Raw genomic sequence first — 15,177 nt, forward strand, 5'->3', positions numbered from 1 at the left:
CTGCCTGCTCTCATCTACTGATCACTCCCAACATTACCTTTCAAAAACTCCATGAAGCTCCTCCAGATATTTTCAAAGACTTCCAGCTTTACTTCAGCAGTGTTTGTTCATGTTTCCAACACATGATGATAGATCCTTAATATAATGACTCAGATTTGGTCTGTTGACACACACACAAACACAGACAGAAATAACATGAGAGACTTCAGAGGTGGATTCAGAGTCACATTAAAACCTGTTGAGAAGTCAGTTTGTTGCACTTTCTGTCAGGTTAATGAAGCTTTTAATCTCAACTGATGGATGGATTAAAAACACTGTGCAGCAGCTGAGAAACATTATTGAAAAAGACTCTTTATTTTACTGAATGGTTGGATGCAGGTATCTGTATTCTGTTTAAAATAAGCTTTTAGATGACTCATATTAAATAGTTGATGTAATGATAACTGCATATTATAATAATGTAATAACTCATTGAGAGGCAGACTTACCATAGGGCCCAAGCTACTAAGGGCCCCAAAAAACACCTAAAAAACTGATGGTTAAGAAAGTTTTTTAAAACTTTTTTTTAGTTAATTATGTCCTAAGAAAAGTTCATTCATGATTGTCCCAGTCCCCTAAGTAAGAGATCCACACTGTTTCTTTCTGGGAACCAAACTCTACATGCACATTTCCTCTTTTCAGAACTCTTCGTCATGAAGAGATTCAACTGTCAGTCTGAAGAGAATCAACAAGATTTAGTCAGGGGAAAGACGGTGAGTGTTAAATGCATTTCTATTTCTTCTTCAGTTGCAGAATATATATGTATATATACTGTACATATATATGTATACATGAATATGATGGTACGTAGGCTGTATAGCTACTGGGACACACAGACAAACCCCTCCTCACACACACAAATCGTCACGGGCGTTTGCAGATTGCACAAGTGAAGCAAAAGTCACAGTTAACAAGAGTCAATTGAGAGTTGTGCCTGAGTTGTAACTGATGAATTGTCTGTATTTCCAGCTCTTGGAGCAAATACTTAGACTGCTCTGTCATTAATATGATTGTCTGCATTTACAGATGTGTGTAAACATTACCAGAAAATGGGAACTGATTATAGCAAACAGGAACTTTAGTCAGTTTCTAATTAACATTTATAATGAAAGTAAGAGAAAAGAGAAAAGCAGCAAAAAAACACACACAAGGGTTGTCTGTTAAAAGAGGTGAACACAGATTGTGTTTCAAACACACACAACAACAGTATGTTAAGAAATGAAAATCTTCTGTAAGAACAGTGAAAATTTATTTAGGAGGACTGAATCTGTTCTTACAAACACACTTAAGGAAGGAAGGAAGGAATTACAACTCAGCATACATATGATATATGAATATTTGATAGAAACTTAAACATATTTGAGCCTATCCTTTTAGATCAAGAACCAGTTCAAACTAGACAGCTCAAACTTCCTCTATGATGAAACTCTTTCCTGTGTGAAACAGAAGTCATTACCACACTTCATGGTGACACAGCATATTGTCTGCCTTCAATCAGTCGCATATTTTTCTGTTCTCAAAGACTTAGATTAAACTTTTTTTTAGAGCTGAATATATTTATAATACTTGTTCAATTTCAGAATTTCTATACTGAGTGTGTGTGTGTGTGTGTGTGGGGGGGGGCAGTTAGCAGTTAGCAATTCAGTGCTAATGTGCTTTGTTGCTCCTCTAGAGTCAGTTAGTCAAGTTACATTAGTTGAGTTATCATAATATATTCTCCTGAGTTGATAAGTCATGTTTTATGTATGTGTGTATATGTACGTGTATATATACATATGTATATATATTTTGTGCTTTGCATAGATATGTATATGAACACTGCTTTCTTCTACTATGCATTATTATGCATTTTTGTGCATTGCCTCTGTAAAGCACTTTGTGATTTATGTCTGTGAAAAGCGCTATATAAACTTCACTTACATGTGTAATGTAGTGTTATTCTGATGAACATACTTTTATTCAGTAGAAATACAGACCGACAGGCAAAAACACAACTGTTACACAACTGTCCACAACAACCAGTATTCTCTGATTTTACCAGGGAGCAACAATGACAAAGGAGGTCCTCTTGAACACTCTGGACGACCTCGGAGAAGATGATTTTAAGCGATTCAAGTGGTTCCTGAAATATGAACGACTGAAAGACTCCTCAACCATCCCAAGGAACAAGCTGGGAAAGGCAAAGACGTGGGAGACAGTTGATCTGATGATCCAGACCTATACACTTCCTGGAGCTGTGGAGGTGACCAAGCGGGTTTTAAAGAAGATCAACAAGAATGATCTACTGCAGAATTTGGAACCAAAAGGTTAGTGACAGGAAGAGAAGAACATTAAAAGACAAAGTCATGAAAAACAAAAAGATAGTATGGAAATATATCCGTTTCCCAGACTATTGCCCCTAGTCCTTTTTCTAAAATATGAATATTTTGAATTCCTAAATATAAATTTCTCATTCAAACAATTGTTATTTTTTATATTATATTATTATATTATATTTATTAAATTATATTATTATATTATATTTATTAAATTATATTATTATATTATATTTATTAAATTATATTAATATATTATATTTATTAAATTATATTATTATATTATATTTATTATATTATACAATTGTTTTTCATGGCCTTTGGAGCAGTCAGTCAGAAAGTTCCAAATGTGTGAGAAAGTGGCCAGAACGAGCTAAATGTCGTTGAAAGCAAGGCAAGAGTGCGTTCAGATGGGGCACTGGGATGGCTCGCCTATCAAAAGTAGTCCAAAGAAGGAAAAGAATCGGAGACAGGGTCATGGGGGGCCAAGGCTCATTGATGCTCGTGGTGAGTGAAGGTTGGCCCGTTCGGTCCGATCCAACAGACGAGCTACTGTAGCTCAAACTGCTGAAACAGTTAATGCTTGTTCTGATAGAAAGGGGTCAGAACAGTCAATGCAGATCTGCTGTTAGCATAACGCTGACCAGATCCGGGACATTGACACTCACTGTGGCTTCCGTGTGTGTTAGGCTTTAGACTGAGTAAGCTTACAAGTGGTCGAAAACACTGCTGTCAAAGTCTGCAAAAGGTCTCATGTAACACCAATATATAATAATTCTGATGTCTTTACATTGGCTTCCCATCAAATTCAGTATCCAGTTCATGTTTAGAGACTGGCTTTCAAAAACCTTGATAATGAATTTTTTGGGGTTTCTGTACTAAACAAGATTTGTAGGCTGTAGCATCTCTTTAGAACTACAGCACTCCATTTTAAAGCTGTCTGTCACACGATTTGGATCTTGCACTTATGCCTGCCTTATTGTGATTTCAGGAATATTTCGATGAAATGTGCAGCTCTACATTAAATATAATACCAGTAGGGATCTGAGGCATTTACTTACCTGAACGCACTCTTGTCAATATTTTTTTCCCCCCTTTATTAGATAGTGTAAGAACCCATGGCTCTTCCAAGTACTGACCTCTGCAGACCGTGAACACCCCACAAGAGCTGCAAGGGTTTGGAGATGCTCTGACCCAGTCGTCCATCACAATGTGGTTCTTGTCAAAGTGGCTCAGATCCTCAAGCTGCCCATTTTTCCTGCTTCTAACACATCAACACTGAGCACCAAATGCTCACTGTCTGCCTGATATTTTGTAAGCCAATCATGTTGTGAGGCCATCATTGGTTGAGTAGTTGCAGGCTCACAGTTTTCTGCTCAGTTTGGAGACTCTCAAACTGCGGGAGTTTGTTTCTCTCCAGGCAGCTTTCATGTCATTAAATGTAATAACAGTACATCCTTTTTGGTTATGTCCTGTTACTGTTTATAATAATTACTGAAACATCAGTAATTTATCAGTTATAGGAGTTTAAATGAAGTTATAGTCATAATAACTTGTTTTATAGTTGATCACATTCTTTTGATCAATGATTTCATTTGTTCACTCTAACTAATCAGCTACCCAAGTTGAAATTATATGACATAAGCACATAACACAGAAAGATTTAAAACCACATGGAAGTCTGAAGTAATTGACAAGCTAACTTATTGGTACATGATTAGTAATTAGTCAAATGGAAAGTATAACACATAATCTTTCTCTCTTTCTCAGGGTCAGTGGATGTCAGTGATGTTGGAGAGACTTCAGAGAACAGAGGACCTCCCTCCTCTCAAAGTGAAGGTAAAGCTGCTGTATTCTCTGGTATGTATGGAAGCCCTGAAAGACCATATCTAGTTTTTATATTTGAAAAAATCTAATGTAAGTAAGTTTTACTTTCTATGTGAGACACTGTGTCTCTATTACAACTGATTCAAATATTATCTGCCCATTAAATTGCTGTTATCAGTCGTTGTGATGCTGAGTTTGTTTGACCCATCAATCCACCCCAAACCTTATACTGCACCCTACTGAGTCATTCATGAGGTAGAGTACTACTCATAGTACCTCACATCTATGCTCCTGATGACAACTGATAATGGCCATTTACTTGGCGGTTAACATTTAAAAGTGAAAGCAACGATAAGAGAACATAATCAGATTTAGTTGCAGCAGTAACAGTCTGAAAGTCATAAAAAGCCTTAAATTTAGTTCCTTCAAAAAAAAGCCATAGAAGAAATTTAAAAGTCCTACATTCTTTTGCACCCAAATCACTGCAGGGAAAGTACCTTCATCGCAACAGCCCTATTGTCTGTGGCAATAGCCCCTAGTAGGGTAAATTAATTCAGACTGACTCCAAGCTCAGTGCGTGGTTTTCAGCAGATCGGTATCTGGGGCTGACCCGGACGTGGAGTGGGGTGTTTCATACTGTGGGAAACACATGGAGTGATATTGGAAAGGTAGCTGAGCTGACCTATGGTTCCGGTAACACATCCTTTTCTGGGACTGAAAACCAAAGAAATCAGGTCAATTTTAGTAGCTGGTATGACCATAAAGCTCAGTGGAAATTAAATTCCCTAGACCTAAAAACAAATCACTTAACCAGTACCAGCCATGACAATGGAAATGTTCAATCATTTGCATTTTCCTTTGCAGCTTTTCTGAAAAAGTTTTACTACATTTGGATGCAAACATAATACAGATGCAAGCTAAACAACAGTTTAGCAGCATCAGCCCTGACCTGTCGAGGACTCCACTAGACCTCTGAAGGTGTGCTGTGGTATCTGGCACCAACACGTTAGCAGCAGATCATTTATTTAGAGTCCTGTAAGTCGTGAGATGGGACCTCCATGGATTGCACTTGTTTGTCCAGCACATACCACAGATGCTGGATTGGATTGAGATCTGGGGAATTTGGAGGCCAAGTCAACACCTTGAACTCGTTGTGTTCCTCAAACCATTCCTGAACCATTTTTGCTTTGTGGCACATTATCCTGCTGAAAGAGGCCATCGGGGAACACTGTTTCCATGAAAGAGTGGACATGGTCTGCAACACTGCTTAGGTAGGTGGTACATGTCACATCCACATGAATGGCAGGACCCAAGGTTTCCCAGCAGAACATGGCCCAAAGCACTGGCTTGCCTTCTTCCCATAATGCATCCTGGTGCCATGTGTACCCCAGGTAAGCGACGCACTACCCAGCCATCCAAAACCATGGTCCAGTTCTGATGTTCACATGCTCATTGTAGGGGCTTTCTGCAGGGGACAGGGGTCAACGTGAGCCCTCTGACTGGCCTGCAGCTACGCAGCCCCATACACAAAGGCAACTTTTTATTAGCAATTTGAGTAGCTTGTCTGTTGCTACACAGGCCAGCCTTCACTCCCCACATGCATCAATGAGCCTTGGTTTATGACCCTGTGATGAACAGTTTGATGTCTTACTGATAAGACATTCTTCACTCCAAGCAGTGAACAGGAAAGCAAAGCAGTAAAAAGTAAAAACCGTTGGGTCCAACAAATGCAATAAAGACAAAACGTTGATTTTGATCCATTATTATTTTTGGAGCATTGAGAGTTTATTCCAAAAAACATTTTAACCATAGGTCCCAAAACGGTCCTTCATAAAAGTGCAATAAAATGTAATACATAATTTTTCTTTTTAACTCACTGCATCAAATCTTTTCAACAACTTCAGACCAAACCATTGATATAAGGTTTTTTTTCATTTTTTAATATTTTTTTATGATTTCATGCCCTTTTTGTCATAAGATGTCGTGTTTTGTCATGTGCGTGTGTTCACAATTCAAGGCATAAACCACAGATCACTCTGAGGTGCATTTTACATTCATGTGCTCCATATTTGGTGCACTGGTTCCACACTTTTCTGCGCCGCGGGCGAAAGACACACTGCCTTTGCTTTCTGGAGGGCTCTGGCTATGGTTCCTCCTCTTCCTCTTCCTCCTCCTCTTCCTCCTCCTGACCATGGTCCTGGCCCTGGGCTTGTCTTCTGGGCAAATGGCAGGGACTCTTCATGTGTGGGAGACCACAGGATTTCCCCATTTCTTGATCTCCATGGAGAGGTGTTATCCTCTATTGCCTCTTCCTCTTTTGGTGCAGAGACAGAGTAAGTCGTCCCCTAATCAGAAGGTTGTTGGTTCGATCACTAGCTCCTCCCGCCACATGTCAATCCTTGAGCAAGATACTGAACTCCAAATTGCTCCAGATGCTGTGCATCGGTGTGTGAATGCGTATGAATGTATTCGTTTCTGTTCGATGGTCTTTGCCATTGCTGTGTGAAGGGGCGAATGTGGCATGTTGTGTGGTCGGAAGACTACAAAGGCGCTATACAAATACAGGTCCATTTACCATTCACCATTTTCCTATTCCTCCTCCTCCTCCGAGCTGCAGGGCTCCTCTGTGCCTGGCAGGAATTCCTCCCTTGATCCCTCCTGGCTCTCAGATGAATCCTCACTCTCCTCAGATGACTGCAAGACTGCAGCAAGAGCCTCCCCTAGTTTCAAGCTTCTCTTCATGGCTGTCTGCTGGAAAAATGACCAGCCGGGCAAGGCTGCGTCTGTGGCTCAGAGGTAGAGCGGGTTGTCCACTAATCAGAAGGTTGTCGGTTTGATCCCCAGCTCCTCCCGTTGCAAGTATCCTTGAGGAAGATACTGAACCCTGAATTGCTCCTGATGCCGTGCATCAGTGTATGTTAGAGTTAGTTTCTGTTCAATGGGCTTTGCCACGTGTGTATGTGTGTCAAAGGGAGAATGTGGCATGCAGTACAGTCTCCTGCGACCCTACGTCCTCTTATGAACAAATTTTTTTTATAGTAAATAAAGTCCTGATCTCCTAATCAGGAGAACAGGAGTCTCAGGAGGGTAAAAGCGCTTTCAGTGGTCGGAAGGCTAGAAAGGCACTATACAAGTACAGGTCCATTTACCATTTATCATTCCAACTATTCTCGCAGACTTCTAACATGCACCTGCATAAACAGGCTATACCAAGCATCCAATATGAGAGAGGAGGCTCTCTCTAGATCAAGAAAAAACATAAACAGAGCCTATTTGGCCTTTGATTTTGAATTTCACAAACACACACACACACACACACACACACACACACACACTCTTTTATATCAATCCCAACATACCAAGACCATGTTTATGACTGAGATATTGAGAATCAAAAAAATTAAGTAAGCATTGGTGCTTCTAACATATCATTTCTCCATTACAGTGGACACCAGCAACACCAGAAGCTGTTTAGTGTTGACCAGTCACAGGCTGTAGTTGTATTGGAAAGCTCCCAGTGGTATATCTATATGTTGTAAAGCTGGGGTGTATAAAAGAGAATAATGTGTTAAACCTAAACTTCAACTGTATGCAATTACTAATCACTGAATAATAGAATACTGTCCACCGGCAATCTGCTCCAACTGAAACTGCAAAATTCAATTTGAATACAGTTTAGTTGTTTTTTGTTTCTATTTATGTCACACAGATGAGATTGTTCCAGTACCAGAACCACGACACATCTCACATTACCAACACTTGCTTCAATCAAACCTCCAGGATAAGTTTATGTGTGCACAAGAGGGGTGGATGGAGAAGAAGGATGAGCAACCTCTGGTCGATTTCTACACAGAACTGTACATCACAGCTGGAGGTGACATACACATCAACAAACAGCATGAGGTCAGACAGATTGAGGCGGTGGGGAAGCCAGCAGAAACAGAGACACCAATTAAACCCAGAGACATATTCAAACCCCCCTCTGGAAAAACAAGAGCCATAAGAACAGTGCTGACCAGAGGAATCGCAGGAATTGGCAAAACATTTCTTGTGCACAAGTTTGTGTCAGACTGGTCTGAAGGAAGAGCCAATCAAGATATTCATCTCATATTCCCCTTCAGCTTCCGCCAGCTGAATTCATGGAAGGGAAAAAAGTTCTGTTTGGCAGAGCTCATTCATGAATTTATCACAGAAACCAAAGACATCCCAGAAGAAGCTTTTAATCACATCTTTACAACTCTTCAGTCATCAGGAAACCCCAACTATGACAGAAGTAAATTCAAACTCCTGTTTGTTTTGGATGGACTGGATGAGAGCCGCCTTCAACTGGACTGCTCTACCAATAACAACCAGGCAGTTAAGTTTGATGTTACAAAGTCAACCTCAGTGGATGTGCTGCTGTCAAACCTTATCATTGGGAAACTGTTTCCCTCTGCTCGCCTCTGGATAACCACACGACCTGCAGCAGCCAATCAGATCCATTCTGATTTTGTAAACATAGTGACAGAGGTCAGAGGGTTCACTGACCCACAGAAGGAGGAGTACTTCAGGAAGAGGTTCACAGATGAGGAGCAGGCCAGCAGAATCATTTCCCACATCAAGACATCACGAAGCCTCCACATCATGTGCCACATCCCAGTCTTCTGCTGGATCACTGCTATAGTTCTGGAGGGTGTGTTGAAGACCAGAGAGGGAGGAGAGCTGCCCAAGACCCTGACTGAGATGTATGCAAAATTTCTGGTGTTTCAGATTCATCAGACAAAAGAGAAGTATGACCAAGAACAGTGCGTTCAGTACATTAAGTCATTAGCAAAACTGGCTTTCCACCAGCTGGAAAAGGGCAACCTGATCTTCTACGAGAAAGATCTGAAAGAGGGTGGCATTGATGTCAGTGGAGCCTCAGTGTGCTCAGGAGTGTTCACAGAGATCTTTAAAGAGGAACATGGGAAGAAGAAGGATGAAGACAAGATGTTTAGTTTCATCCATCTGAGTGTTCAGGAGTTTTTGGCAGCTTTATATGTGGAGATGTCGCTCATCAACAGAAACAAGAATGTGATGTCTAAACTAGCGCAAACTGTTGGTGACCATCTGCAAGCCTTTTTTAAAACATCAATGACAGCAGTCCACAGGTTTGCTGTTGACAAGGCCTTACAGAGTCCAAATGGACACCTGGACTTGTTCCTCCGCTTCCTCCTGGGTCTCTCTCTGCCAACCAATCAGACCAAACTTCCTCAAGGCCTACTGAAAGAAACAAGGAGCTCAGAGACCAATCAGAAAACTGTTGAGTACATCAAGAAGAAGATCAGTGAGAATCTGTCTCCAGAGAGAAACATCAATCTGTTCCACTGTCTGAATGAACTGAATGATCGTTCTCTAGTGGAGGAGATCCAACAGTACCTGAGTTCAGGAAGACTCTCCACAGATGAACTGTCTCCTGCTCAGTGGTCAGCTCTGGTCTTCATCTTACTGTCATCAGAAAAAGATCTGGATGTGTTTGACCTGAAGAAATACTTTGGTTCAGAGGAGGTTCTTCTGAGGCTGCTGCCAGTGGTCAAAGCCTCGAACCAAGCTCTGTAAGTACACAGATAACAGCAGACACTAACTGTAGGGTGTAGGGTTTTTCTCATATAATGATAGTATTAGTCAACTAATAAGATCTTACAACTGATATCATTCTTGATTCATTAAACAATCTTTTAAATTAATTATTTTACCTCGTCAGACAAAAATGCAGTACAGTTATTTTGTTTTCAATTAAATTAATTTCCATAAATGATTTTAATCCCAGGGATAAGTTTGTAGGTTTTGAAATTTTGATAAGTGCTTTTAGTCTCCAGTTTTAAACTCAAAAAACACAAATTGTCTAAGTATATATTTTTTGTTTTTTGGGATCCTAATGAATGATTGAACCACTCATTATAGAAATGTGAAGTATTTTACATTGTAAACAACAGAAGTATCAGTGTTTGTCTTTATCTCTAACTCTTCTTCAGGCTGAGTGGCTGTAATCTGTCAGAGATAAGCTGTGAAGCTCTGTCCTCGGTTCTCAGCTCCCAGTCCTCTAGTCTGAAAGAGCTGGACCTGAGTAACAACAACCTGCAGGATTCAGGAATGAAGCAGCTGTCTTCAGGACTGAAGAGCTCAAACTGTACACTCGAGAGACTTAGGTCAGATTACAATCTGTGGCTTTTGTTTGTTGTGTACTTAAAACATTAAATGCTTTATGGCAGGGGTTGTCATTATTTGTGGGGAGCAGCCATCTCGCAAGAGTCTCACTGACTAGTGAATTACTTTTAAAGATCTTTTCCAGACATGTTCAAACACATAAAAATAATTAAAAACTCTCCTACTTCAGTGAAAAGTCCACTGTGTGCTGGAGGCTTAAAAACAAAAATGCTGCATATACATTTTTTAATGAGGAGGGACCTTATGGTATAGTAAATGCTTTTAGTAAAACTTTTAAAGAATTGATGAAGAACATTTTAATCAATTTAATTCTATTTAAAAAGTTACTTTTTTGTAAACTTAGTGTTTTTTCGATGGTTTAATTTGTCAGAAGCACAAATTAAGTTTTATAACCAGGTTCGGGAACAAAGACCACGCCTTGCACTCATTTAATTTCAGCTCAAAACGAACTTAAGCACACTTTATCCGTTCACTCCCTCCTCGACTCCTTTCCACATGATTGGCGTCAGACAAGAAACCCAAAAACGAATACCTTGAACCATGGAGAACGAGCTCATCCTCAACCCTTCAGAAAGCGACATGTTTTGAAGATGAATGGCAAACTCCCAAAATCTCTGAGTCCTCTTTTCTGCCTACCATTGCTTCTCGTCAGCCACCTCTGCTCCGCTCAACAATCCACGTCCAACGACGCTCCCAGCCTTCATCCACCGACAACTCCAACACCATCGAGCCTTTGCCCCCCAACAGGTCCAGGGGAGTCTTAGGTCTTCGGCTTCCGAAGGACATCCCTCCTTCCAGCCGCCTCGGGCGAAGCCACCGTAACCTGATTTCAACTCATCGTCTCTACGTCGCTTTCTCTTCAGCCCTCTCAGACGGCCAGGCCGTATCGAACCCGGTATCTGCCATTTCAGCTTCTCATCCATCTTCTTCTTTACCACAGACTTTACAAACAACCCAGCACATGCATCCTTTCATCTCAGCATCCTTTTCCCTTCTCTCATTTCTAACTTCCCCGTCCTGACTTCTTTGGCTGCCTCCGCTCCTCCCATTCCAACACCTTCTCAGCCACACAGAGCATGCCCACAAATACAATCCATGGCGAGCTACCAGCCAAAAACCCTCGTCTCCCTCCCGTTTCTTCTTACGTAGCTGGTGTTTCTTTTTCTTCATTTAACGCACCTCCTTTTCACAGGTCCCCAAATTTCCACCCATCCTCCCATGCATAATAATTTCACCCTTGCCCCCATGTCACCCACTCTGGGACAACAGATTCTCGCCTCTCATTATGTCGACCTCGCCCATTTATTTCTCTACGCTGAATTTACCTTCTCTCCTTTCGGCCCATCAGGACCTGGTCCTCCCTTTGTTTCCAGGGTCTCCTCTCCATCCCTGTTAATATTTATTTTACGATAATTAATCATCTTTGGCAAATTCTTAAAATGTACATGTCATATATTTTATATGTAGTTTGTTTTAAATACCGGTTTGCCTCTTAGTCCAGGTAAGCAAGGAAGCCCTGCAACAGTTAGTTTTATTTCAGAGTCATCATTGTAACATTAGTTTACATGCGTATATGCGTCGACCTCGCCCATTTAATACATCCGTCCACATACCCTCGTATCCCCAGAGTACTTTAAACCGCACTCGGTCCAATAGAATGCAAACAGCCACGTCTACCCGCTCATTGCAGTAGAATTCACCTTCTCATTCCGCCCGTATCGTGACATAATTCATCCAGCCTTCCCTGACTGCAGGTCAGAGCTGGATGGTTACATGTCTCTGATACATGACCCGGTTCAGTTCATTCTACACATACCATATTCCATTTGCATCCAAAGTTGCAGATTGCCTGCAACAATTCAATCAGGGAACTTACGGGGGCTCATTAGATCCAGAACTCTACCGTTGTGTTCTCGCAGCTTGCTCTTCCCTGAATCGTGATCAACGCGGCACTGCGCTCCAGATCGACAGTTCTAACTACCTCATACAAAGATTTACACATGGTTTTCACCTAGGTTTACAGGTCACGCCAGATTCGTCCTTCTGCCATCTGCGAAACGTACTCAGTAACCATAGCAGCTATTCTTTGGGGTCACAAATGGTCCAAAAATATCACCACTACCATCCGACACCATAAACAAGGGACCAGTCCCACTGTCTTGATATAATGCAGTTTATACGGAAGCTCATCCTAGCTTCAGCCCAATATCAATTCATTATCCCAGCCTCTCACATCCCAGGTTGCAATAACAGAATCGCCGACGCACTCTCTTGCTTCTCGTTACAGAAATTCAGACAATTGGCCCTAGCCTTCAACGCCACTCTGACTCCAGTCCCACCGTCTTCAGCCACCATCTTCTACCGACTCCCCAGATGGATAATCTGGTCGCCGTTTGCTTTCACTTGATGTCCTTGCACCCCTCAGCTTCATCCTGTTCGGCCGTTCCATCGTTAAGATTATCATACCCACATGAAATCGGTTTCGTCACTTCCGGCAATTCGCATCCAAATCAGGAATGTCTCCAGAGCCGTACTCGGGGCGTTCCCTCTGCATCCGAGCCACCTTCACTGCTCCCAGGCAGGGAGTCCCAGATAGCATCCCTAAACTCTTCTTCTCAAGCATATCTCACGTACATCCGTAACGACCTGAACAGCATCAAATGTCATGCTTATGAGTCGATACGAAGTTACTTTGGGGGTTCTCTACAAGAGATACGAAGAGAGGGTTCCCCCACTTAGAGTCGCACTACCCACTCGGTTCCCTCTTATCATCTCGCCGAACCCCTCTGTCTATTCATCCATCCGCCAACAAAACCACCTTTCTTCCATCCGTTCATCCCTCACCCTTCCTTCCAAACCTTTCATCCCTCAACCTTCAACCCTCCTTCTCTTCTTCACTCATCCCTTAATCCCTTCATCCCTCGACCCTCATCCCTTCATTCCTCCTACAGTACACCACATCGGTTTACATTTATTCATTTATTACAATATTTATTCATATATTAATATTATTTTATATTCATTCATTACAATAAATTATCATTACTTCTAACTTCCATACGTTCATTGGCGTGGTCTTTGTTAGTGAAACAACATTGAGCATGGACAGAAGTAGAGAAATGTGCCAATTCAGTTTTTACTGCAGTGCTGATATACAGTGGGTCAACACTCAGGTTTGATCCTCAGCAAAAAATATGAGAGGATGATAAACTGAATTCATTCATATTCATTATCATTCCTAATCATGTGGCCTTCACTGATTTATTATTTCTCCAGTGTTCCTTTGTTTCTTATTGTGTGTAAACTAACGTATTTCAGACTTCTGCTGTAATAAACCATACTAAATGAGACCAGGATCAATAGAAAATGTTATTTATTGACTGAAAAAGTGAATTTAGTGTTAAGTTATTGGTCAAAGCAAGAAAATATAGTTATATAGAAATTCAATTGTGTGAAATCTAAACATACGTTATCTGAGGACACTTATACACTTATAGTGCCGATCTAGACCTTACTCCTAATGAAACTATAAAATATATATTTTTAAACAGCCTGTTCTGCTCATTGACACAATTTTAGGATGCTAAACTGGAACATAGAAGTAAATATTTTTGTTTTCATTGATTTTTATCAGGTTAAATCAAACCAGCCTCACCAAGAAATGCTGTCTGGAGTTTTCAGCAATTCTCAGTGCTCAGTCCTCTAGTCTGAGAGAGCTGGACCTGAGTAACAACAACCTAAAGGATTCAGGAGTGAAGCTGCTCTCAGCTGGACTGGAGAGTCCACACTGTAGACTGGAGATTCTCAGGTCAGATCTTGCTGTGATTGTCTGTGTAATGCTTTATTTCCCTGTTTGTAAAACAAACATTTGACAGACATGAATTCCTTTGGTTTCTACTATGTTGTTGATAATCATATGTCTGCACTTTGAATCAAAAGAATGTTCCAAAAATTCACTTGATTACTGATTGCTGGATTGATTACTAAACATATATGGTACAAAAAGGTAAACAATAAAACAAAAGGTGATTTATTTTGTTTTTAATCAGGTTAAATCAAACCAGTCTCACAGAGGAATGCTGTCAGGAATTTTCAGCCATTCTCAGCATCAAGTTCTGTACTCTGAGAGAGCTGGACCTGAGTTACAACAACCTAAAGGATTTAGGAGTGAAGCTCCTCTCTGCTGGACTGGAGAGTCCACACTGTAGACTGGAGATTCTCAGGTCATATCACTCTGTGATTGTCTATGTAATGCTTTATTTCCCTGTTTGTAAAACAAACATTTGACAGACATGAACTCCTTTGGTTTCTACTGTTTTGCTAAAAATCATATGACTTCACTTTGGATCGAAAGAATGTCCCACAAATTCAGTTGCTTACTGATTGCTGGATTGATTTCTGAACATATTTGGGAAAAATAAAATAAAATGTGTTTTATTTTGTTTTTAATCAGGTTAAATGAAACCAGGCTCACAGAGGAATGCTGTCAAGAGTTCTCAGCTGTTCTCAGCTCCCAGTCTTCTAGTCTGAGAGAGCTGGACCTGAGTGATAACAACCTGCAGAATTCAGGAGTGAAGCTGCTCTCTGCTGGACTGAAGAGTCCACACTGTAAACTGGAGACTCTCAGGTCAGGATTCAGCTTTTATTTCACATATTACTCTTTAAATGTTGACTTCCAAGTTAAAGATTATTGAAAAACATACCTTATGTCAAAGGATTGTACTGTATAGATAATTATATATTATAATTAAAAACACTGCAATTCTAATTACACTACCAGTCAAAAGTTTGGACACACCTTCTCATTTAA

General features: G+C 40.7%; 1 protein-coding gene across 3 annotated transcripts in view; it reads left to right on the forward strand.

The window, feature by feature from the left end:
- The first annotated feature begins 691 nt into the window (after positions 1 to 691).
- The window catches only part of LOC127352667 (NACHT, LRR and PYD domains-containing protein 12-like), a 160,653-nt gene continuing 146,167 nt past the window's right edge, over positions 692 to 15,177 (forward strand). Inside the window, exons 1-8 of one of the 3 annotated variants that reach the window (XM_051381230.1) lie at positions 692 to 752; positions 2,081 to 2,345; positions 4,125 to 4,214; positions 7,891 to 9,754; positions 10,175 to 10,348; positions 14,002 to 14,175; positions 14,417 to 14,590; positions 14,821 to 14,994. In XM_051381230.1, coding sequence (XP_051237190.1) covers positions 693 to 752; positions 2,081 to 2,345; positions 4,125 to 4,214; positions 7,891 to 9,754; positions 10,175 to 10,348; positions 14,002 to 14,175; positions 14,417 to 14,590; positions 14,821 to 14,994 — 2,975 coding nt within the window. In that variant the 5' untranslated portion in view covers position 692. The remainder of the gene's footprint in view (positions 753 to 2,080; positions 2,346 to 4,124; positions 4,215 to 7,890; positions 9,755 to 10,174; positions 10,349 to 14,001; positions 14,176 to 14,416; positions 14,591 to 14,820; positions 14,995 to 15,177) is intronic. The other 2 variants (XM_051381231.1, XM_051381232.1) reach the window with 2 other exon arrangements.

Source organism: Dicentrarchus labrax, unplaced genomic scaffold (assembly GCF_905237075.1).
Source record: "Dicentrarchus labrax unplaced genomic scaffold, dlabrax2021, whole genome shotgun sequence".
NCBI lineage: Eukaryota > Metazoa > Chordata > Actinopteri > Moronidae > Dicentrarchus > Dicentrarchus labrax.